Source organism: Panthera onca, chromosome A1 (assembly GCF_046562875.1).
Source record: "Panthera onca isolate mPanOnc1 chromosome A1, mPanOnc1 haplotype 2, whole genome shotgun sequence".
Lineage (NCBI taxonomy): Eukaryota > Metazoa > Chordata > Mammalia > Carnivora > Felidae > Panthera > Panthera onca.
The window spans coordinates 126,900,331-126,924,642 of record NC_138339.1 but is presented as its reverse complement, the minus strand read 5'-3'; the positions used below and the strand labels follow the sequence as shown (position 1 = coordinate 126,924,642).

At 52.8% G+C, this 24,312-nt stretch overlaps 1 protein-coding gene across 7 annotated transcripts in view; it reads left to right on the top strand.

Annotated features, from left to right (window-relative positions):
* Positions 1 to 5,678: 5,678 nt before the first annotated feature.
* The window catches only part of SLC25A48 (solute carrier family 25 member 48), a 43,483-nt gene continuing 24,849 nt past the window's right edge, over positions 5,679 to 24,312 (top strand). For 3 of the 7 annotated variants that reach the window (XR_009611090.3, XR_009611089.3, XM_060636082.3), the window contains exons 1-4: positions 5,684 to 6,067; positions 11,771 to 11,814; positions 16,380 to 16,451; positions 19,101 to 19,359. Coding sequence is in view for 4 of the 7 variants with exons in the window: in XM_060636082.3 (XP_060492065.3) it covers positions 6,022 to 6,067; positions 11,771 to 11,814; positions 16,380 to 16,451; positions 19,101 to 19,359 (421 nt within the window). In the remaining 3 variants the exon portion in view is untranslated. Of the gene's footprint in view, positions 6,068 to 11,770; positions 11,815 to 16,379; positions 16,452 to 19,100; positions 19,360 to 24,312 lie in introns of all 7 variants that reach the window. The other 4 variants (XM_060636083.3, XR_009611088.3, XM_060636085.3 and 1 more) reach the window with 4 other exon arrangements.

Below are 24,312 nucleotides of genomic sequence, written 5' to 3'. Positions count from 1 at the left end.
AAATCTCTCCTACCTCAACAACAGGAAGTGTACTCTTTGCCATGTACACAGGGACCCTGGAGCACAGAACAGTGGGATTTGGGTGGGTTCAGAGCTGGGGGGTTTGTCATACCCTGTGTCTTTCCTGAAGGTGACTCACAGCAAGTGGGAAGACCTGTACTGTCCCTGGAGGTGGAAAGTAGCTCTAATTCCTGCCTGTCCCTCCCCCCAGTCCCCGGTCCTGGCCCCCGTTCTCACACAGAGGGCGTTCAGATCACACGTGCTGGGGTAACAGTGAACTGCCGAGGCAGCTGCGGGGAAGGAGACCACAGCTCAAGCTGGTTTGCAAGGAGCCAAAGCCTGCCTCGGTGTGGGCCCAGGGAGTTTGTCTCAGTGAGATGCAGGCAGATGGCTGCAGGATGGGTCCTATGTCCACTTGCAGGGCAGCATGAAGACTGAGGACTGCCCACAGTCACTTTGCTGGCCAAGGTCCTCTGCCATCAGACTCCCAGCCTCAGCCTCCCCTCCCACAGCAAGGAGCATCTTCCAGGCATCCTGCTTTCCCCGCTTGACATTGTCCAGCCTCTTCCTTCTGGCCACCTGTCCTTCTCTACTACCTTCATGGGTCAAAACCCAGTTCATCTTTTTAGGACCGGCCCAAATGTCACGTCCTTCCCGAGGCTTCTGAGTCTGCCCTCAAGACTTTCCCCTGTCCCTACTGGCCTGTTTTCTTTTCAGGTGAGGCAGGGTATGGGGTTTTCTGGCCTCCCCTCAGGGTCCTGCAACTGATGCTTGAAGAACACATTATGGGGGAGACCTGCCCATGACGGAGCAGGTAGACATCTTCAACACAAACTTGTCTCTGCTATCGGCGTCTCACGCCCTCTGCACCCCCAGCAGGCTGGCTCACGGTAGGTGCTCCACAGGGGCTTTGGGATGTGATCTCAACTGCTGTACTGGATCCTCCCCCCCCCCCCCACCCCACAATGTCCCTTTCCTCCTACAGAAACTCCTCCAGTCTAGATCTACTGGTCCCTTGACCTGCCTGGCCTCCACTTCTCCTCAGCACCAGCCCACGTGCGTCCATCAGTTGAGAAGAAAAGGTCAAGGAGAGCCAGGCTTTCCTTCCTCTCAGATGAGCACAGAGCCAGCAAGGCCCATGGGAGTCTGTCAGGAAGGATTGGATGGAGGGTACCCCAGGGTACTCCCCTTGATGACCATGGCATCTGCTCCAGAAGCCCTGAGAATATGAGTGTCATTGGCAAATGTTAATACCAGCTTATTGATGGTGGGGAAAGTGAAGCACAGAGGTTAGGACATTTATACAGAGGGGCCAGGGCAGGGATGGGAGCAAGGGCTTTGGGGAAAGTCACCTCCACTTTCTGAGTCTTGGCCAAGAGGCAGCACCTTGGTTAAGAGCTGGTCCTGGAGTCCTACACCAAGTGCATAATCCTCCATTCATTGCCTGTGTGGCTTTGGGGAAACTGCTTAACCTCTCTGAGCTGTACTCTTCTCACCTATAAATGCGGAATTTCTTCACAGAATACGATGAGATGGTGTAGGTGGAGTGTATGGTACTGGGCCAGCTTAGAGCCCTGGTTAAAAAAAAAAAGACCGTGGTATATTTGAGGTCTTGATGAATCAAGGCAGGTGAAGAGACTGGGGCTGTCCCCTCTCTTTACTGAGGCATTCTCCCTCCAAGTACAGTCAACTCCAAAAATTCCCCGCTGGGTCCTCACCAGTCCCCTCTGACACCCTCAGACTCCTCTGAGTCTCCCAGGTCTGCACCTCTTTCAGTGCCCAAGTGCATACTCTGCCAGCCCAGGGCAGAGGAAACCGGACCAGAAAACTCTCCCCACTGGGGCAGCCAAGCGGCTTTTTCCCCACCTCCTGGGAGTCCCAAGTGCTGTACAGCAGCGCCCTCTGCTGGCACATCTTGACAAGACACGCATAGCTGGTGGTGCTGTGGCCCAGAAATTTCAGACCTTTTGGACACCACCTAAGAGGGAACTCATCTGCACTCTCTCTCCAAAAGACAGAGGGGGAAATTGAGGCCTGGACTTGCCCAAGGTGCAGCGGCAGCACCAGAAGCAGAGCCCAGGCCGCCCAGCCTCCCAGTGGCTGCTTGGCCCCACTTCACAGCCCTACACCTCTTTTCTTGACTTGGAGTCACATTGAATAGATGCTGCGCCAAATACAGTCTGAACATGCTCTGAGTAGACTTTCTCAAAGAACTGTCAACGAGAAGCTCAAATAGCAGCTAGGAAATCACCGTATGCTCCTTCCTTTCCCGTCAGAATCAGGGAAGGGACCCGAGAGCTCCCATTATCTGAGGCCAGTGCAGGACTGCTGCAGCAGGTACAGCTGGAGTGTAGATGGGACGGGGCAGAGGGCCTCTGTCACCATGATCCAGGCAGAGACATCAGGAAGGGCTGCACGTCAGAGCCATGGAGGAGATGGCTGTTGGGATGGGGCCCAGGGAGAGAAAGGAATCGCAGACGGCATCCAGGATCCGGCCTGGGTGACTGGTTGGGTGGGGACACGGAGTAAGGCATGCTTGGGGAGTTAAAACGGTCATCAGGGATGTGTCACATGGGAAATGCTGTGGGGTCACCCAAGTGGAGGTGTTGAGTAAAGATAGGCAGGCTCAGAAGTGAGGTCTGAGTGGGAGATGAGTGCTGGTTTCCTGGCCTCCCCCCTCTCCCCTCCCCCCCTCATGGAAGCACCGGGGAGGAAGCACCAAGGAGTGAGAACAGGGCAGCAGAGAAGGGGAGAACAGCTGAGTGGTGGGGGGATGGGCTTCCAGGAGGCGAGAGAGCAGGAGTCAGGGCCACGGTCACAGATCATCAGACTGACTGGAGCAGCCGGCTCAGGACTGTGCTGCTCTGCTCGGCTCGGCAGGTGGGGAGCGAGGGCTTTGCCGAGGGAGAGTTGAGGAGCTGGAGCCGTGGGCTGGATGGACTCAAGGGCAGCTGGGAGACTCGAGGCCTGGGGGCCTTCCCTGAGCCCTGCCTGCCACACAGTGCTCCCACAGCCACCTCCGTGTGGCAGCTCAGACAAATTGTCTCCTCTCTTACAGCTCCCAAGAACAGAGGCTGGCACATAGTGGGTCCTCAGGCAAGTCCTTACCTGAAAGGGCAGATGAGAGGTGGGAAGTGGTGGCTGTCAAACGTTAGCAGCCCATCCCGTGTGCACCACCCCCAAATGCTCCTCGGGGCTACCTTCCAGGAAGGAGTTGAGGGAGCAAGGAAGTGAGGGGTGTTTTTCTTGCCCTGGCAACCCAGGAAGTTGATCTGTCTGTGCCTTAGTTTCTGTACCTGCTCTCTCCCGAGGGCAGAAGACACGTGTGTGTGGCGACATGGCAAATGCTCCAAAGCAGGGAAGCCAGGTGTAAGTGGCAGGCCGGATCCCACAGCCTGGTGGTCTGGGATTCTCCAGGCCTGGCCCTTAACTGCCACTGGACCTGGGTCCTCCCCCTGCCTGTCGGTCGGTGTGCCTCATGGGCAGACCTGTGACATACATTTGGGAATGGAACATGGACTGTGGTTTCTTCTGGAAAGGAGTCTACTCCTTCCCTCCTGCCGCATTCATGAACAGTGCAAAGCAGCGGATTTCGGGACTCAGGCGGCTGTCCCAGAGCTGCCGGAGCCACTGCCTGCCAGTTCGTGCTGACACGGGACCAAGGAATGACAGTCCGCCTTAGCACCCCGTAGGTGGTCCTCCAAGAGAGTGGGTCTTTCAACCTGTTGACTTGCTCAATAGTGACGGTAAAAAAAGGGCCATTCTTTGGAGACCTTTCATTTATTCTAATGTCCGGGCATACATCGCAGGCCCGGTAGGTAGGGCAGTGCTGATGGTCAGCCCCGACTCCTCAGCAGCCTCTTGGCCCTTAGGATCAAGCCTCAGTGGTCAGACTTTGTCTTGCTTGGGAAGAAGGAGGCCTGGGTGATGTGACGTGGATGTGCTGGTGGGAGAAGAGCAGGCCCAGCAGAGCCCCCTTCTTCTAGACCATCCCCTCACCATTTTGGGTGCCAAGGTTGGGTTCCTGCCGGGCATTAGCATCGAATCATCTTCCTTCTTGGAAGGGGATCAGGAACTCCCAGTGCACCAAAAGAAGCCTCTCCACACAGCCAGGCCAAGCTGGGTCCCTGCTGGGTTCAGGGCCTCGCTGCAAAGAGGATACCTGAGGAAGAGAGGACTACCCCTCTGCCTTCCTGGGAGCCCAGGGTGGAAAGTGTAGGCTGAACCCGGGGCTGGAGGGAGCTGGGCCCCTGGAGAGCTGGAAATTAGACATGACCCTGAATCCCCAGGTCTTGCTTGGGCCCAGGATGCTGAGTGGGACCTGGCTGTGTGACAATAAGCATCACCCGCTGAGGCTGGGAGGGGGAAGAGAAAGCCCGCAGCTGATTGGAATCTGTACTGTCAAGATTGTGTCAGGTGAACAGAGGGGTCTACCAGAGAAACAATCAGCAGGAGACATATATATTAGGTAAGCGTGGGGTCTAGCTGGGAAAATCTGAAATCTGGAGCACAGGCTGGAAGGTTGGGAATGCTTAGGAGCTGACATTGCATTCTACAGGTGAAATTTCCTTTTCCTCACGGATGCCTCCATTTTGTTCTTTAAAAACAAAACGAAACGAAACAAAAAGCAAACAAAAACATTGGGGACACCTGGGTGGCTCAGTCGGTTAAAAGTCTGACTCTGGCTCTGGTCAGGATCTCATGGTTCGTCAGTTCGAGCCCTGCATCAGGCTCTCTATCCCCTCTCTATCCCTCCCCCACCAGGATTCTCTCTCTCTCTCTCTCTCTCTCTCTCTCTCTCTCAAAAATAAACATTTTTTTAAAAGATTGTATTTGTAAGTAATCTCTACACCCAACTCACAACCCTGAGATTGAGAGTTGTATGCTGTTCCAACTAAGCCAGCCAGGCACCCCTCCATTTGGCTTGTAAGGCTTTTCAACAGTTTGGGTGGAAGCCACCCAGATTATCAAGGATAAACTCCCTTACTTAAAATCAGCTGGTTTTAGGTGTTAACCATACCTACAAAAATACCTTCGCGGTCCATTAATGTTTGACTGAATCACGGGGTGCTGTTGCCCACCCAGCCAAGTTGATACAAAGCTGACCCTCACTGGGGGTGATAGTAATGCCTGCTCACAGCTGCTATGAGGGGGAAGCAGGACCACGCATAAAGCACCCCCCTCCTTCCACGCACAGACCCTGGCCTGAAGACATCCTCATAGCTAATGTTTATTTAGAGCTGACTTGGAACCTAGCCTGGGGCTAAGTGCTTTCCACACACTATTTATTACTCATGGATAGATGGGGTTCTGCAACCTGGGGCTAGGCAGAGAGGTGTGGAGGGTGTGTCGAGAAAGAGTCCCTAACCTCTAAAACGGGCATGGAAAATCGTGTGTCCTGTGTCTAGTGAAACTGTCTCTGGCTTCCAATCAGATCATCACAACTAAGAACTTGTGGCCCAGCTGAAAGCCGCTCATTCCGTTAGAATTCTTTCGGTGCTCTTTTGGAAAGAGGATGTGTCCTCACAGGTAAACAATCCTATCTCAGGTCTTGGTATTTGTAATCAAATACTTCCCGACCTTGGATAAGGCCTTTCTACCTCTTGTCATGAGTCCTGCCAAACTGTCCCGGACACCACTTGCAGTGTCTCGGAGGAGTGAGCGAGGCAGGGGCGGGCATCTGAGCCTCAAGGCGCCGAGGACGTGTGGTGGCAAGGAGTGGGCGCGGGAGAAGGGCGGGCTAAGGGAACGCCCCGCGCGGGCCCCAGCGTCCCGGACGGGCGAGGTGCGGCGCCTTTAAGGTCCGCTGGGGGCGTGCTAGCAGCGGCCACGGGCCCTTGGAGAGGTGAGCGCTGGCGCCCCGCGGGTCCTGTGCTCGGAGACGGGACTCGAAGTAGGACCTACGGCGCGCCCGAGTCTCCCACCTCCTCCCCCGAGCGCGGGCCGGCGGGTGGTACGCCCCGCGGACTCTCACTGGGCACCCACCCGGCTGCGGGAGCGCGAGGCACTGCTACTGTGGCCATGGGCAGCTTCCAGCTGGAGGACTTCGCGGCGGGCTGGATCGGAGGTGAGCCCGGCCCTGGATGGGAGGGAGCCCCCCCACCCCCACCCAGGAGGTGAGTGTGCTTGTGGGAGACGCCCGGGCCAGGGAGAAGGAGAGAGAGCCGGCCGAGCTCACACACGGTGCTGGGGTCTGGGGGCTCCGCGCCGGTGCGCCTCTGCTTGGCGCGCAGCGTGCGCGCCGCCTGCTGCCCGAGCGCCCCTCCGCCGCTGGCCTCGCTGTGCTCGCGGTGCCTCGCCTGTTGCCGGGGCTGACCCCCGCCAGCCTCGCAGCTACTCTCTGAGCTGCGGCTTTGCCTCAAAGTGAGGACCCGCCCAAGCGGCTCCGGTAACGATTAAACCGGCCGTCGAAGCCGACAGCCAATGGAGAGTCCGAGCGCGCACACACCCTTCGGAGACTCGGTGTGTGTGCCTGAGGTTGGGGTCCTGACTGCAAGAGCTTGTGGGTGAGGGTGGCGATTGCTCCTGGCGCGGGAGGGCGCCTGGCTTAGCGATCCAGCGGTTCCCAGGAGGAGCACTGGCCGAAGCGTGCCGGCGGTCTGGGAGCCCAGCCCCTGGCGGCAGGTGCCCGTTGCCAGATAGGAGGAACGCTTCCCGTTTTCAGCCTTTGTCGGCTGTCCGGTCTCTCCTCCCAGCACTCTTGGACGAGGTCGTCCCTTTGAGCGGCTGCTGGAGCCGCTGTTTGCTGGACCTGGGATGGGCTTGCGTGGGCGAGAGTTGCATTGATTTCCTTACTTCTCTGATCTTCTCTTTCCAGTAGATTTAGTTCTCCTCTTTTCTCAGCTACTGACCAGGTTTGGGGAGGGTTTGAGAAGGACTTCCCTTTTTGTTAAGTATTAGCTTTCTTTTGGCCCCATCTGAGAGGATCATCAGAAAAGGGGTGCTGGCAAATGCAGCCGCTGCCCAAAGACAGAATCCAAAACAAAACTAAAAACCTGAGGGACTGAGGCAGAGGCTATAATTAGCATGTTTGTGCCCCACCAAGAGTTTTGGAAATGGAGAAGACCAAGAGATTTGTAGGAAAATGAAAATGAAACGAGAGCCACAGACCAGATAGTATTCCCGCCCCCCCTTCTGTCCCATTCTGGTGGCCCCTCCCACCTCTGTCCACCCACAGGTGGCTGCAGGGCCCCTGCTTCTCCCTGTCATGAGCAGAGGTCTTTTCTTCTACCAAAAGCAGGTTTTTTGTACAGGCTGTCTTGAGTCAGACTGAGACCACCGTGTCCTAACTTTACCATGGGGGGGCGAGGGGGGGTCGGGAGGCTGTACCCAGAGGCTCATTGGCCATATCCAGGCCCTCTTCTTTTTTTTTTTTTTTTTTTTAATGTTTTTAAAGTTTATTTCAAAAGAGAGCGAGTGAGGGGCAGAGTGAGAGGGAGACAGAATCCCAAGCAGGCTCTGCAAGCCAGATGCCCAGCTAGAACTCCTGAACCTCTGAGACCATGAGCCAAAACTGAGTCAGATGCTTAACCTACTGAGCCACCCCTTTGGCCAACCATCACCCACCCTGAGGGAGAGCCTTCCCTGATTAAGGCTGTCCACTTAAGTAGCCAGACCAACTTCAGGAGGGCTGCCCCTGGCTGGGTTTGAGAAATGCCCTAGAGGGTGAGGCTGTCAGAGTAGCTCTAGGTCTGTGATGACTCAGGGGCCTTCCCCAAGTCACGCAGTAAGCAGTGGATGGTCCTTTATTCTGCGATGGTCCTTACTTTCTTGTTGTTAACATTTCTTGTGTTTTGCTCTCGGGGCTTTCTCGCTTCTGTGAAGTGAGGAGAGTGTAATAACTGAATACTTAGTAGGTAGCAGAGGCTGTTTAAGTGCCACATGTTTTTTTTAATATTTATTTATTTTGAGAGAGAGAGAGTGTGTGAGCTGGGGAGGGGCGGAGAGAGAAGGAGAGGGAGAATCCAACCACACTCCATACCCAGTGTGGAGCCCAAAGTCGGGCTCAGTCTCATGATTGCAAGATCACGTCCTGACTGAGCTAAAATCAAGAGTCAGTTGCTCAGTGCAGGGGCCCTCACATGTATTTTTTAAAGTTGTTATTTGTTTATTTATTTATTTAGGGAGAGAGAGAGCAATTGCTAGTGGGGGAGGGTCAGAAAGAGGCGAGAGAGAGAATCCCAAGCAGGCTCTGCGCTGTCAGCTCTGAGCCGCATGAGGGGCTCGAACTCACAAACTGTGAGATCATGACCGAAGTGAAATCAAGAGTCATTCAACTGACTGAGCCACCCAGGTACTCCCCACACACATGTATTTTTAAAACAACTTCACTGTGGGGCACCTGGGTGACTCAGTTAAGTGTCTGACTCTTGATTTTGGCTCAGGTCACGATCACAGGGTCATGGGGTTGAGCCCCTCATGGAGCCCATGTCGAGCCCCACATCCAGCTCCATGCTGAGTATGGAGCCTGTTTGAGATATTCTTTGTTTCTCTCCCTCTCTCCCTCTCTCCCTCTCTCCCTCTCCCCCCCTCCCCCCTCCCTCCCTCTCTCCCTCTCCCTCCCTCCCTCCCCCTCTCCCTCTGCCCTTCACCCACACGCATGCTCTCTATCAACATAAATAAATAAATAAATAGTAAACAAATATTAAAACAACTTTCTTGAGGTTATTTTACATATCCTAATATACACTCATTTCAAGTATGTAATTCCGTAATTTTTAGCGACTTTACCAGTGGTGCAGCCATTTACCATAAATTTGTTTTAGCCCATTTTCTTCCCTGTGAGATCCTTCATGCCCGTTTACAGTTAAATTCCATCCCCTCCCTCTGGGCCGCCGTGAATTTCCTTTCTGGCTGTATAAGTTAGCCTTTTCTTGGCATCTTATATAAATTGAATCATACAATGTCTGGTCTTCTATCTATTTATATATTTCTTTATAACCCCAGTGAGGTTTTACATCCTCATCGTACAGATCCTCATTTTACAGACGAGGAAATGGGAACAAAGGGGCATCCAGTGACTTGTCCAAGGCCATGTGTCTGGCATGAGCAGAGAGTCTGATGCCAGGCCATCTTAACCCCTGTACTCATCTGTACCTATTTTCTTTCTTAATGAACTTGCATAATAAAATCTCACCATCGTATCCTTTACATTTTGTTTGAAGTTTCACTGGTCTGTGAGGTCCTCGGGTCTGGAAACCACTGGCCTGATTGTCTTGTTTCTTATCTTGCATTTCCTGCTTTCAGGTGGGTGGGCTAATGAATGAGTAGGGAGACACAGGTCCAAGATGGGCTCTGGGTCTGTTTCCCTGGGCCAAGAGACACCTGTAGTGAAGGCTGCACTCACTAGGGAGGAAACAACTGGAGTCTGGGACCAGAGGTCCTTTCTTCCCCTGCTGGGAGGGGTTCCTGTAGAGTGAACTTCCCGCTGTCACCTTTCTGCCTCTGCCCACTTCTGTGGGAAGGAGGGGCTGAGAGGGATCTGGAGGTTCTAGACCAAGGGTACACCTGTTCTGGTGTTAGCTGCTTCCTCTGCCCCTGTACCCATCTAGTATTCCAGCACTGTTTTACCTGATGAAATCACGGCTGCTAGCAGAGAAACTTCCTCATCTGGGTGACAGGGAATTTGTCATAGAGGATTGATTCCCATTTCAACCTCACAGTCACCAGCTTCTATAAGGGCGTCTTCATCTGTGTGGCCTCGGGGCAGCCTTGCTTCCCTCTGAAACTGCAAGCCTTGTGATTATGTGTGTCAATTGGCATTTTTCTGTGAGAAGAGAAATCCAGAGTATCCTTTAAAGGAGAGGCCTTCTTTAAAACAAAACAAAACAAAACTGGATAGTGGCAGCATCTCTCTCTTTTTTTTAATTTTTTAATGTTTATTTTTGAGAGAGAGAGAGAGAGAGAGAGAGCGAGCGAGCATGAGCGGGGGGAGGGGCAGAGAGAGAAGGAGACACAGGATCTGAAGCAGGCTCCAGGCTCCAAGCTGTCAGCACAGAGCCCAACGCGGGGCTCGAACTCAAGAACTGTGAGATCATGACCTGGGCCAAAATCAGACGTTTAACCGATTGAGCCACGCAGGTGCCCCCGCAGCTCTCTCTGCTGGTACTTTACAATCATTACCTCTCTTCATTCTTACAATGGAACTGTGAGGCAGGTGCTGATGCTACTCCCACCTACACGTGCTAAAAGTGAGGTATCGAAAAGATGAAGTAACCTTTCAGGTAACCGAAAAGTTTCTGGGTTTTCTCCTCACACCCTCCCCTTTTTATTTGAGGTGACATTCACATAACGTAGAATTAACCATTTAAAGGTGCCCGATTCACTGGCATTTCGTATGGTCACAGTGTTGTACAACAGCTCCCTCTGGTCTAGTTCCAGATGTTCCTCACGCCCAAGGAAGTCTCTGGACCCAACAAGTCATTCCTATCTCCCCTCTCTCCAGGCCCTGACAACCACTTGTCCACTTTCTGTCTCTGTGGATTTGCCTATTCGGGATAATCCACGTAAACGGAGTCAGATGATACGTGACCTTCTGTGTCTGGCCTCCTGCACTCAGCATCACATCTTCAGCATTCATCCACGTGATGGCGAGCATCGGCCCTACATTCCTATTTATGTCTAACAACATTCATTTTATGGATTTACCTCATTTTATTGGCCCACTCACCCCCTGATGGGCATTTGGGCTGTTTCCACCATTTGGTCATCATGAATAGTGCTGCTGTGCTCATATGTTCATGGACATGTCTCAGGGCCTGTTGTAGTTCTTTTAGGTATCTATCTAGGAGTGGAATTGCTGGGCCATGTGATAATTCTTTGTTTAAGTTCTTGAGGAAACGACACGCTGTTTCCACAGTGGCTGCACCATTTTGCATCTCCACCAGCAACGTACAAGAATTCCAGTCCTCCATATCCTCGCCAACCCTCTTATTTTCCTTAAAAAAAGAAAAAAAATTAGGGCCATCCTAGTAGGTGACAAGGGGGACTGTCTCTCACTGTGATGTTGATTTGCGTTTCCCTCATGACTCGTGATGTTAGGCATCTTTTCATTTACAGGTTGGCCGTTTGTATATTTTGTATTTTCTTTGGAGAAATGCCTATTCAAATCTTTTGCCCTTAAAAAAAATCCTTTCTTTTTTTTTTTAGTTGTAAGTATTCTTTATAAATTCTGGATACTAGAGCCTTATCACATATATGATTTGCAGATATTTCTTCCCAGTCCATAGGTTGTCTTCACTTTCTTGATAGTGTCCTTTGCTGCACAAAAGTTTTTAATTCTTACAATACCCACCTCATTTTTTATTTTGTTATTTGTGTTTTTAGTGTCCTGAGAATCTGTTGCCCATCTAAGGTCGTAAAGATTTCCTCCTGCATTTTGTAAATGATTTTTATAGTTTTTTATAGATTTTTATAGTTTTAGTACTTCCATTTAGGTCTTTGGTCTATTTTGAGTTCATTTTTTGTGTATGGTATGAGGTAGGGGGTCTAACTTCATTTTTTGGCATGCGGGTATCCAGTTTTCCCAGCACCCTCACTGTCCTTTTTTGGGGTGCTCGTTTCTCGAGGCAGAGCCCAGGTTTCACTTCCTTTTCTCTGCCTTCCTCAGTGCCTTTGCCAGTGCCCGGCACATTGCGGGTGGGGGAGGCAACTGGGCATTGAGTGAATGAGTGAATGTGAGTGCCTGAGCCCCTGTCTTATCCCAAGAGGCAGCCCGCGCAGGTGAGAAGCCCAGGGGCTGAGTGACGAGGTCCTTTTCTTTGATCTACAGGTGCAGCCAGCGTCATTGTCGGTCACCCTCTGGACACGGTCAAGGTACTTCAACCACGTTTGCCATTACCTCTTGGAAGGGGGCCTGGAGTGAGTCTGCCTCCAGGAATGCATCTGCTGTTTCTGATCCCAAGACAGTCTCCAGCCCAGGGAAGATTCTGTGTGCCAGCCCAGGGGGGGTGGGGCGCCAGGAAGACTGGTTTGGATCATCCTTCTCCTCTCATTACTTGGCGGTGATTTTGTTTTTGTGAATGTTCCATTTCTGCCTTGAGGTTCTCATGGGCTGTGGGGGAGGGGGCCAAGGCAATGGTGAGTATCCCCTTAGTCTCTGTGGAACTAAGAAACTGGGAAAGGCTTCAGATGTGAAGTGGCCACGGAGTCCAAAATGTAAGGTTGGGTTTTAGGTGATTAGAAAAGATATTCTAGGCGTGGAAAGCAGTGCGGGCAGAGGCGGAGATGGGGACACTGCCTGGGGGCCACGCCTGGGAAAAGCGTGGCCAGTGTTGCTGATGCATCAGGTTTCTGAAAGCACCTATAGGATCAGAGTCCAGGAAAGGTGGGTCAGCGCTTAATCTCTGGAAGCCTTCAGTATCATGTTAGGACTGTGGATTTGGGCTGGGGTTGGCAACTGTTGTAAGGTGACGTAGTGCATGGAGTGTGAGGACTCAGTAGAGCCCTCTGACATTGGGATCATCCATGCTCCTTGTTCTACAGATATAGAAGCTAGCCCGAAAGGGGAAGGGGCTTGCCTTAGGTCAGACAACAGATTAAAGCATTGAAGAGTGAGGTGAGTGACCCCCATCCTTGCCACCTGTCCCCAGGACTCAGAGCCTTACCCTAAGAGCATGGTCACGAATAGTGCCTTCTCACCCCTGAATTGAACATTCATGTCTAAAGCTCTGGCTGGATTGTGCACAAAGAGGAGCTGTTCAGGCCCTTCCCAGCCGGCTGCTACAGTCCCTTTTCTCCCCGTCTTCCTCCCTTTGGGACAGTGCGCCCCTCTTAGGTCAGAGCCCCAGCCTGCTCTCTTCTTGACGGGGCGTCAGCCCATTTGTCTTGAATAATTGAAGATATTTCCTAGCTCCTTGTATCCCCCTATGGCCCTGTCTTTTGCTCATACATCAAGCACCTACTAGACACTTGTTTTTGCAGGCAGTATGGGGATAGCAAGGCATCAGTAGGAGACAAAACATGTCCAATCCCTGCCCCTGTAGGCCTTCCGGCTACATTCCTGGCACAGGCAACCATTGTGTCTCCCGGGGAGAGTGTCCTTCCCTTACCCTCAGCGTGACCAGGGGCTGGTGGAGCTTGTTGGAGGCATGCCCTCCCCACACAGGCAAGTCTGGCCACCTGAAAAGGTGGAGCTGTCCTCCTCTCCACTTTGCCCCTTCCTGATACATCAAATCCAGTCTCTGCCCAGCCTGAGAACCTCTTCACTCAGCACACCAGGCTGGTGATGCCAGCTTGCATGGCTGGCCTTGCATGCCATCCGGGGATGTGGCCCGGGGCCCTCGTAACTCCTCAGAACGAGGAGCCTTCCTTCCTTTCTTCTGGCTGATGTTTTCTCTGAAGTTTCTGAGAAAGGTCCAGGCAAGAGGCTCAGAGTCTGAATTACCTGGAAGACAGTCTCTGCCTCCCCACCTATTCTCCCGTGCCCAGGGTACAGCCCTTACCCTCCCCACGCCTTGCTTTTCTCATCTGAAAAATGGGCAAAGAGCATCCCCCGGCAGGGCTGTCGTGAAGATTGTCGCCGTGGCACCGAGGCTGGAGTAATGAGTGAGACTTTCGCATCCTGATGAACACCCCTGCTGGGATGTCGGGAGTGCGTTGTGACTTGTCCGAGGTCCCAGGGCTTGCCCTTGGAAGAGCCCAGCTAAGAGGACCTAGTCAGGCTCCTTCCCCTGCCCTTGGCTACCTCACCCAAGTATGAGAGCCAGCCCGTGGCTGCTTGCTGGCCGTGGAGCTGGGATCTGGATTCTCACCTGGCTCTCGGCACACCTGGGGCATTTGGGGTATATGCCTGATGCAGTGTGACTTACCAGGGTTTGCTAATCAGGGTTCAGCTGCCTTTAGACCAGCTAGTGAACTATGGGAGAGCAAGTAGGCATTGTTGTAAGCCGCTACGTTTGTCATAATTCGTTACAGTGGCAACAGGAAGCGAATAGAGGAAGACAGCTTTGTCCATCTGTGAAAGGGGATAGTATCCATGCTGCCTAGTGTTTGTGGGGTTCCGTGAGAGAAGTTCTGTAGGATGCCCCATGTGTCCCCAGGAGTGCAGTTGTCCTACACTGAATACAGGCACCTGTTATGATGGTGCACTGTGCTGCTGGCCACAGGGGCAGCCTCCTCAGGCGCTCAGCATGGCGGGGAGACCATCGCTCCATGGTTTTGAAACTATTCTGTGATCTGGGTTTGACTCATGTACGGTTTGCTTGAGTGACTCGAGCCCGTGAGTTTTTCAGTGGAACTTGATTCTTCTCGGGGACTCAACCTTTTTGTGGATTCGGTACCCAGGGGCATCCCTATCAGCGCTGGGGCCAGTGGGAGAGGGCATTCGGCCTGTTTATGCCAGTCTTAAATGGGGACGAGAAAGAGGCCCGTGCCCACCTCCCCTTGCCTACGTTCTCATCCTGGTTGGGGATACCCCACCCCCAGGTAGACCTCTGTGGGTCTGCTTAATGGGAAGACCATGAATGCCCTGTTCTCATCTTGCTACACCTTCCGGGGTGTCTTCACCTCCACCTGACTTAATATTGCATTTCCTTCAACCAGCCCACACTCTTGACCCTGGGTCTCTTTTTCTCCATGGCACCTGTCATCATCTGGCATATATATTTGATTGGGAATTACCTTTTATTGGCTGTTTTTTCCATCCCCACTTGGGTATAAGTTCCAGGAGGCCAGTAAGTTTGTTTTCTCTACCGCTGAATTTCCTGAGAGTAAATCAGTGACTGTTATAAAACAGGCGTTCAATAGTACTGGTTGAGTGAGTCCATCGATACATTTCTCTGATTATGAAAGCAATCTTTATGAAACATAGGATACCATTTGCGTATCGTACCTGTAAGAGCGCTACAGATTGCCTGTGGCCAGCTGGGTTTCTAACACTGTTGTGATGAATGTCGAGCTCTTAGCCGTGCTGTTAGCCATGGTTATTAGCTCAGAGGGGGGGTGCAGAGGGAGAATGTTGGAATTTTTTTATTAAGAAAATGTATTCCCACGTGAGCTGTGCACTGAAAATTATTTTTAAATTATGTAAGCTAAAAATAATGAAAGTAACTCCTGTCTATCGTAGGAAAGTTGGAAAATGAAATGCAGTTCAGTGCAGAAAAACATCACCCATGATTTTCCCCTCAGAGGCTGTCACTTTTATGATGTGTGTTCTGCCTAAGTTTCTGCTACTTGTCTACAGACTGAGCTCAGGCTGTTAGTGTAGAGTATTAGTCTGCCCGTGGGTCTTCGTGGTCCCTGGACCCTGGATTCTAGGGGGCAGGGTCCAGATCATTCCTTCTGTGGTTCTCAGGGCTCCTTCTTACCAGTTTCAAGGGGGGTGCCCTGGCCCTTTTGTGGGCTTCCTCAAACCCTCTGTGGCTGTCAACTCATGCCCCTGATCACCAGAGCCAGTCTCCATCACAGGACACCACATCTTCCCCTCCAGCCCCTCCTTCATCCAGTGCAAAGGGGACACGTGGTAGGGCCATGCTCAGCTTGGGGACAGGAGGGAAATATGAGACGACCCTGCCATAGAAAGGGAGCCCAAATAAGCCATAATTAAACAGAGAAAGGACACCATTGCAACATTTAAGTTCAGACCGAAAAGATGAGCAGGAGCTGGAGGAAGAGCCTTCTGGGGGGAAGGAAAGGCTGATAGAAATTTCAGGCAGGGAGGGGAAGGGGGAAAGGGACATTCTAAGGACTTGGGGACATGCCACGTGGTGGGCACAGACAGCAGGGGCATGGAGAAAATGACACGCAAGGGTGAGAGGCAGGCTGTCCCAGGCCTCCTGGGCACTGGCAGAGAGGGTGGGGTTTACTCTAGGTTTGCTGGGAAGCCACCAGTGAACTTTGAATGGCAGTGGTGCGATTCACTGTGGTTGGAAGAGAACAGCGTGACTGCTGTGCAGATGCAGGTGAAGGGGTGGGAGGGAAGCAGCAGGCCAGTGGGGAGACCAGCCCATCCTCCAGCGGGGAGATGCGGGGGTTCCAGGGGGTGAGAAGGACAAGTCGCTCTGCGGACTGAGGATAGCAGAGTGTGGACAGCAGACAGAGCAGGGCCACAGATTAGTTTTTGTAGTCAAGAGACAGGGATCACATGTTGATCATTCAGGCATCACTTTGGAACAACAAACGGGCCTTTGTTCTTCTCTCAGACCAGGAAGACTTACGCTATGTTCAGCAAGCTCTGAATGGGACATTGAGGGACGCGGTAAGGGTAGAGGACAGAGCACAGGCCTGGTGCAGACAGAAACCCAGCCCTCCTCACCGGCCAGGTCACTTGGGGCAGGGCCTTCCCCTCTCCGGGCCCCGGCGCCACAAGGTCAGCGTCTCTGGGGCAGCGGGGATGTGAATAATCCCGGCCTGGGCCCTCACGTCACTGCATCTCTCCGCAGACTCGCCTGCAGGCCGGCGTCAACTATGGGGACACCATCAGCTGCATCCGCACGGTGTACAGGAGGGAGAGTGTAAGTGCCCCCCGCCCCGGGGCAGGGCCTGGAGCCACACCCGCCAGGGACTCCCACGAACGAACGGCTCGAAGCCTGCCCAGGCCCCGGACACCGTGGCCACGGTCCTGATGCCAGCCCATCGGGCAGGAGGCCTGATCATTGCTTTTGGCTCAGCGTTGCCTCCTCCCTCCTCATCTCACACCACCACACCTCAACTGTCGTGCGTCACCTAAACTTAACCCTGCCACCTCGTGCAGTGTTACTGGAGAGAGACCCGATTTTGTGTAACCTCTCTGGAGAAATTCTCAGGAATTTGGAGTCACAGGAAGGAGAAGTCCTGTGAAAACAGGGTGACCCGTCCATTTTCAAAGCCAAACGAGAGGCCACTAAACCACGCGCTCACTGGCTTCCCTTCCTGTGGCGGGAGCCAGGCCCTTCTGATTCCAGATGTCCAGCACTGACTTGTACCTCAGGTTTCTTGAGACCAGGAGGCCCAAGATTTTCCTTTTCCAAGGGGAAAACTGAATAATATTTTTTTAAGTTTGTTTATTTTTGAGAGAGAGAGAGCACACACATGCATATGAGCGGGGGAGGGCCAGAGAGAGACAGAGAGAGAATCCCAAGCAGGTCCCACCCTGTCAGCGCAGAGCCTGACTCAGGGCTCGAACTCACAAACCCTGAGATCATGACGTGAGCTGAAATCCAAAGTCGCACACCTAACTGACTGAGCCACCCAGGTGCCCCAGTTTTGAATAATATTTTATAGAGGGTATCAGGTACCCTTCTTGAGAATTAGCGTGTGCTTTCCGAAGACTTTCTCAGGCCCCTCTTTGGGGAGTTTAAAATACATTTTCTGATTTGTGATGAAATGACAATTTATTTGTTTATTTATTTTTGAGACAGAGAGAGAGAGCATGATGGGGGAGGGTCAGAGAGAGGGAGACACAGAACCTGAAACAGGCTCCAGGCTCTGAGCCGTCAGCCCAGAGCCCGATGTGGGGCTCGAACTCACGAACTGTGAGATCGTGACCTGAGCCGAAGTCGGACGCTTAACTGACTGAGCCACCCAGGCGCCCCTGAAATGACAGTTTAAAGAAGCGGTCAGTTACAAGCCCCGTGGCAGCCCTGGGCTTTCCCTTGAGTCCCTGGAAACGTGGCCCCATTGCTGACCACCACCTTTTCCACGGCCTCCATCATAGGAGGTGCCCTGGGGCTCGGGAGCCTCCCATCCATCTGCGCTCGGAGATTTTCCTCAGAGGTGTGTTTTTTGTTTGGGTGTTCTAACTCTCTTGATAGGCTGCTTGACAACGGACTACAAACCTCACTCTCGCTGTTCCCGGCGATGTGCAATTCGTCACTCCCCTGAAAGGTGGCCATCAATTCTGCTTTTTGGCACACATGGTCCCCATTGCCTGCCAGCCAATGTCCCAGCGCCGGGGGGTTTTGTGGGAACTGTGGGCGTTCCTTGGAGACTCAGCACTTTGGGGCTAAGTGATGTCCCACATTATCTGGAGGAGCTTGTCTTGGAGGGAGGACCTGAGGCAGGCTGTGTGTGAACGTGTGCGTGGGAGGCGTCCTGCCTCTGACAGGGCGCAAACACCTAGGTCAGGATTAGCAGGTTTGTGTTGGTCCTGGAGTTTGTACAACAGCTTCCTGGTGCTTTTTCGCTTTTGGCACAGAGCTAAAAGTATGTGCTGGCCTAACTCCTCCAAGGGCCTCTGGAATTTTCTAGGTTTCGGAGGAGTGTCTGTGATGTTCCTCAAGAGTGCAGGGTGGAGGGGAGCCTGGGTGGCTCAGTCGGTTAGGTGTCCGACTTAGGCTCAGGTCATGACCTCACAGTTTGTGGGTTTAAGCCCTGCACTGGGCTCTGGGCTGACAGCTCAAATTCTGTGTCTCCCTCTCTCTCTGCCCCTCCCCAGCTCGTTCTCTGTCTCTCCCTCCCTCTCTCCCTCCGTCACTCTCTCCCTGTCTCAAAAATAAATAAACATTAAAAAAAATTTTTTTTAAAAAAGAGTGCAGTGTGGAAAGGACCCTCTCCTCAGCCTGCAGCCCCCTCTCCTGTGGTTTCTGTGTATGTGCAGAAACCTTCTGAGGACTCTGCTCCCCTTAGACCCTCCCCATAGGCTTGGCACATTGAATTTTAGTCACCTGTCAGTTTGTCTGGCCCTGTCCCCCTCCCCTTTCCTGCACCCAGAGCGTAGGCTCAGTGAGGGCAGCGAGGATTTCTTATGGTGTCCCCATGTCCCCCTGGCACCTGGCAGATGTTTCAGAGAATGGTGCTTGGCAAGTCTGTGCTACCCTCTAGGGCTCCTCACAGCCTGGTATCCGTCCAGCCCAAGAACACGGCCACCCTGGTGGCAAATACGGATTCCAGGCCCAGGACACCTAGACTCAGGAAACAAAACTGCATACACGCGCTGATTTCTCCGCCCAGGGCAAGAGTGCCCTGGAGAGCACCCCCTCACCTGCCATGGCTCTCCTATCACTCAGCATCCTCTTGTATTCTTGTCGCTGTCATAATGATTTATTTTTCCTGTAGTGTCACCTCACCAGCCTGCGGGCTCCCAGGCGGGCAGGGACTGTGCGGAGCGCAGCGTGGGGAGCTCGGCGCCTTGGCCTGCAGACGTCCCCGGGCCCTCATGCTCCACTGCCCTCGTTTTCCCACAGGTCTTCGGCTTCTTCAAGGGCATGTCCTTTCCCCTTGCCAGCATCGCGGTCTACAACTCTGCGGTGTTTGGGGTCTTCAGTAACACGCAGAGGTTCCTCAGCCAGCACCACTGCAGGGAGCCCGGGGCCAGCCCGTCCGGCACCCTGTCTGACCTTCTCCTGGCCAGCATGGTGGCTGGCGTGGTCTCTGTGGGGCTTGGCACGCCCGTAGACCTCATCAAGATCCGGCTGCAGATGCAAACACGGCCATTTCAGGAAGGTAAGAGTAGGGGAGGGGTCCTGATGCCTGGGTACCTGCGACCCTTGGCTGGTTCGCCGGTCTGGGATGCAGCTGTTAATGTCCTTTTCATTGAGCAGAGCCTCTGCATGGTCACGTGATAGTCTATAATTATTCTTCTTATCTGTAGTATCTATCATTAATTAGATGATTAATCAATTGTTCTGTGCCAGGTGCCTACCTAGAGCCCTGTGTATGTTCACTTAATTGGTCTTCATAACAATTGTGTAAGGCAGGTGCTATTACTGCGTCCATTTTGCAGAGGAGAAAACCAAGTCTCTCAGAGGTTGAGATACCTATACAACGCCACACAGCTAATGACCGGTGGGTGAGGAGCAGCTACATAATTTGCAGTGTCCAGTGTGGGAGGAAAATGTGGGATTCCTTATCGAAAACTTATTAAGAATTTTCAAAGAGCATCCCAGAGCATTAAATCAGGCATGGGGACCTGAGGAACTCACAGACGGATCTCAAACCCACACACTTGTCCACAACACCAGGGTGTGCAGCCAGGACGTCTCATACCTAGACCACCAGCTGTAGGGGGTGAGGGGTCACTCCTCTCCCCCTCCTTGACTTTGTAGTTAGAGCTTCATTTCTTGGTGTGCTACACAGCAACCCTGTACCACATGCCGAGTCTGCTGCTTCCTCTCTGCTGAGAAAGGAGTTTCTGTGTCTTTTCCTGGGAGTGGTTTTGCTAAAGGAGGATGGAAAGAACGGGAAGGCGCTTGGTGTGCAGAGTAGAAAGTGCCAGCTTGCACGGAAGGACAAGCTGGGGGCCTTAGGTTTCAATCCCTCCACGTACGGTTCTTGACTCTGACTGCACTCTGTCTCGTCAGGGTAAGATATGCCCCTGCCTGGGCCGCCGTCTCCTTTCTGTATAATGGAAGGGCTGGATCTGTGGTGCTTCCTGACACCTCAGATGGCTGGTCTGGGCTGACAGCTCTCAGGATAAGACTCCTCTCCCTGGCAGCCTTTTGAATGACCTATATGTGATGTCTCTGCCCTCAGAGGCTGGGGCTCGGCTGGGCTCCACAGTCAAAGCCCTGTAATACACTGGGGAGCATTCCAGCCAGCTCAGCAGCTCTTCTGCCTTGATTCAGCCCGCACATCTTGTCCAGCCCAGGATGTATTCGGGACAAGGCTGTACATTACCTGAGCACGATGCTGGTATCCCCACTGGGGCATGTGGAGGGCCTGGGACCAGCTGCCCTAACCAGTTGCGTCATGGCTCAAGGACGCTCAGTACCCTCCAGGCCCACGGTCACTGTCATCATGTGGGTGACACAGGGCAACAAACAGGTTGGCTCATCCGGAGGGTTACAGCACACCCCTGTTGGGACCACTAAGAGACCTGCGGGGCAAGGGGATCCCACCTCCACCTGTTGGACATACTGAGTCATGTCTTGGTACAATTTAGTTGAGTCAAAGGGTTGCACCTCACAGAAATGTCTGAAGCTTGCTGATCTGGTCCTGTCCCAGAGGCAAAGGCAAAGATGTAGAGGAATGAACATCATGAACAGACTGAGAACAGGGAGTCCTGGCTCCCAGCCTGGTGTTTTCTCTGTCCTATTTCAGGAAAGCTTTATGTCCGTCTCAGGCAGAGAGGAACTCTCTCCTTAAGTCTTAAAACTCTTTGGGATCAGATGTTGGAAGATTTACCATTGATGAGTCTTCTGCTCCTGGGGGCAGACCTGCGTCCTTCACAACCTGGGCACTTTGACCCCAGAAAGGGAGGAAAAAGGGCTAGGCGTGCATGTGCCTACTGGGGGAGGCGAGGCACAGCCAGCCCGGACACCGGGGGAGGTGTTTCTCAAGAAATGCCTTCCTTAGGAAAGCCTGGGACATTTGGAGGCAAATTAAGTGATTCCATCCTCTGTCCTGCCCTCTCCCACCCCCAACCTTCCCCACAGAGGGTGCTAGAATGGTGGCTATAACCTGGCAGGCCTGAACCACAGGGGATCTTGAGGCCAGGCTAAAAGCCTCTGGCTCCTGGAGGAAGGATGGGAGACAGTCCAGGAAGGGCCAGACCCAAGAAGGGTCCCAAAGCTGGGTGCAACCAGCCAGTTTTAGGGAGCTGGGCAGCTGCAACAGCTCACTGTATGCCTGACCGTGTGTGTGCCATTCAACTCACACCGCAGCTCGACACTGTAAGGTCTGTATAGCTGTTAGCCCTGTTCATTTACCCAGCACACTAGGTATGCATGTGCTGTGGGCCAGCACAGCACTGAGGGTCACCTGTGCTTGCTCACCAGCAACCAAGAGAGCCTGACGTATAGCCCTCCCAGGCTATAGCCCTCCCAGGCTGTAGTCCTCCCAAACTGCCCACCTGGGAAGTCCAGACCCTTCTGGGGCCTTGTCTCCTGGATAAGCTCTCCGAGCAGTGACAACATGGAGACCAGTGTGCCCTCCCTGTCCCTCTCCACCAGGATGTGGAGGAGGAGGAGGGATGTGATTTCTCGGCCCAACTCCTGTATGGGTGGAACCCTGCCCATAGCCTTCTATGGTGAATTCATTCGGAATGCCCGAAGGAAACTCGTTGTCTTTAGTCAATCCCTCGAGGCAGCAACAGAAAATGAACATGTGTTTATTCTGTCCTTTTCAATGTGCCAGGAAACTGGCCTTTTGTGGGCTCAGGGGAGGCTCTTAATAAGAGGACAGGGGAATTTCCTGCAGGCAAACATTTCTCAGCTCTGCAGTTCTAAGTCTTAGCACCTGGGCCCCCTGGGGCTTAGCTGGCAGGTGTGAGGACAGAGGCGGTTTACCTGAGCAAGTGCAGGGAGGGTAGAAACTAGGAATGCAGCATCCGCCTGAGCTGTGCTCCCCAAGCCTCTCGTCTGGGCTCAGCCAGATCACAGCAGTGGGGGCTGAGTAGCTAGTATTAACTGAACCTGTATCCTGTGCCAGGCACCATGTGAAGAGCTCTGTGTGAGTCTCATCTTCCTAGCAACCCCGTTCCTAGACCTTTACAAAGGGGAGCCCGAGGCATGTCCTGAGGTTCCTCCCCCGGGGGGAAGTGGAGTGACTCAGGGCCCACTGGTGCTGTTTCTTTGTCTGCCCGGATGTAGAAGCAGCTTTGATAACACTCCTCGGGCCTTGGCACAAAGTTACCACAAATCTAGCATCGGTCTTGAGGGAGAAAGTGGGCTGGGAGCATGTCTCCAAAAGGACATTGTTTAAAGTAATAGGCCCCGCTCCTGGAATCCAAGGGATGGGTGTGAATTCTGTGTCTGCCTGGTCTGTTGTTCACCCCCAGTCCAGCTGCCTGGGGTGGGAGAGCGGGGGTGGGGCTGGGGGGAGGTCTTTGGTAGCTATCTTGCTGCAGGGTATGGAGCAGAAGAGGCTGGCCCTGTGCCCCCAGGCAATACTTTGCGCCAGGAGCCTCTCCAGGAAAGCGGAAGGACGAGGCTTTCTTTTCCTCCTCCCTCAGAAACCCTCTAGGCCAGAGATGGAAGGCTCAAAGACTCACTGAGACCTGGGAGGTACCATAAGTGAGCAGAGGTGCCTGGAAAATGTACCCACTTCCGTTTTCCTTGACACCCACAGCCCTCCTAACCTACATTTCATTTTTCCTCTTTTGACTGAAACGTGGACACAGAACACGTTTCACTTTCGCTATCACTGCCGTTGCAAAAGCAGCAGCTCAAGCACGAGTCAGCTTTGGTGCCAGGGAAGGCAGCAGGGAGTGGTGGGGACTGTGGCAAGGGTGGCTCACATCCTGTCTGAGGGGTCAGCTATGACCCCATCCCAGGTCCCAGTTGCCGCATGGCCTGGATTGGAAATTGTCAGGCAAACTAATTAAAAGCAAAACCAGACACAAACACAACGCTGTGAAGCCCGAAGCACTGTGTGGACTGGATCAGCGTGTGGCTGGTCCTGACTTACCGGCTTGTGGTCTTGGTTCTGGGTCAGGCCCGCTCCGTGTGGTGACTGTGCTGAGCTGGGCGTTTGCAGGCAGCCTTGGGCAGGGCTTGTGGGATTGTCCACGGTTTGTGGCTTTACCCCAGAATTGTCCAAACCACTTCCTGGGTAGAGACGATGGGCCGTGAGAGACTGTGCCCATATACTGAAGCTGGGTGCGGGGGGTCTCTGGCATCTTTGCTTTGGGACATGTGACAGGTAGAATGGAGGCCACGTCAAGGTCAGAGTTCAGCTCAGCTGAAGGCTTGCAAATATAGCACCAGGGAGCTCATCCTGATTATCTACCAGTGGTGACCCGTGGTTGAAAAGGTACAAAAGACATGAAGCCCCTGGGTGGCTCAGTCAGTTAAGTGTCTGTCTCTTGTCTTGGGCTCAGGTCCTGATCTCACAGTTTGTGGGTTCGAGCCCCGCATCAGGCTCTGTGCTGACAGTGCAGAGCCTGCTTGGGATTCTCTCTCAATCTCTCAATCTCTCTCTCTCTCTCTCTCTCTCTCTCTCTCTCTCCCTCCCTCCCTCCCTCCCTCCCCCACCCCCCCTTCACTCCCTCCCTCCCCCACCCCCCCTTCACTCCCTCCCTCCCTCCCCTTGTGTCTCTGGCTCTCCCTGACTTGTAGTTTGTCTTTCAAAATAAATGAATAAACTTAAAAAAAAAATGTACATAAGACAGAACATTAAATGTAGAGGGAGAATGTCCAAATATAATCACTGTTACTACAGTAATGTGTGTCTTTTTCTAAATAAAGTATATATTTTAATTAAATATTTAAATATAAAGTATTTTAATTAAAATATTTTAAGAGGTTGTCCTTATGTAGACAGTTTCATATTCTGTTTTAAGTCAATATTATAACAAATATTTTCCATTTATGAAAATGGCATATAAAATTACTTAAAATAGATGACTAATATTTAAAATCGATGTGCATCTCTGTGCACACAAGGCCCACAGACACACATGTATCGAGAGGGATGATACAGTGTGGCAAAAATGCAGTTTCTGGAGTTAGACTGCCT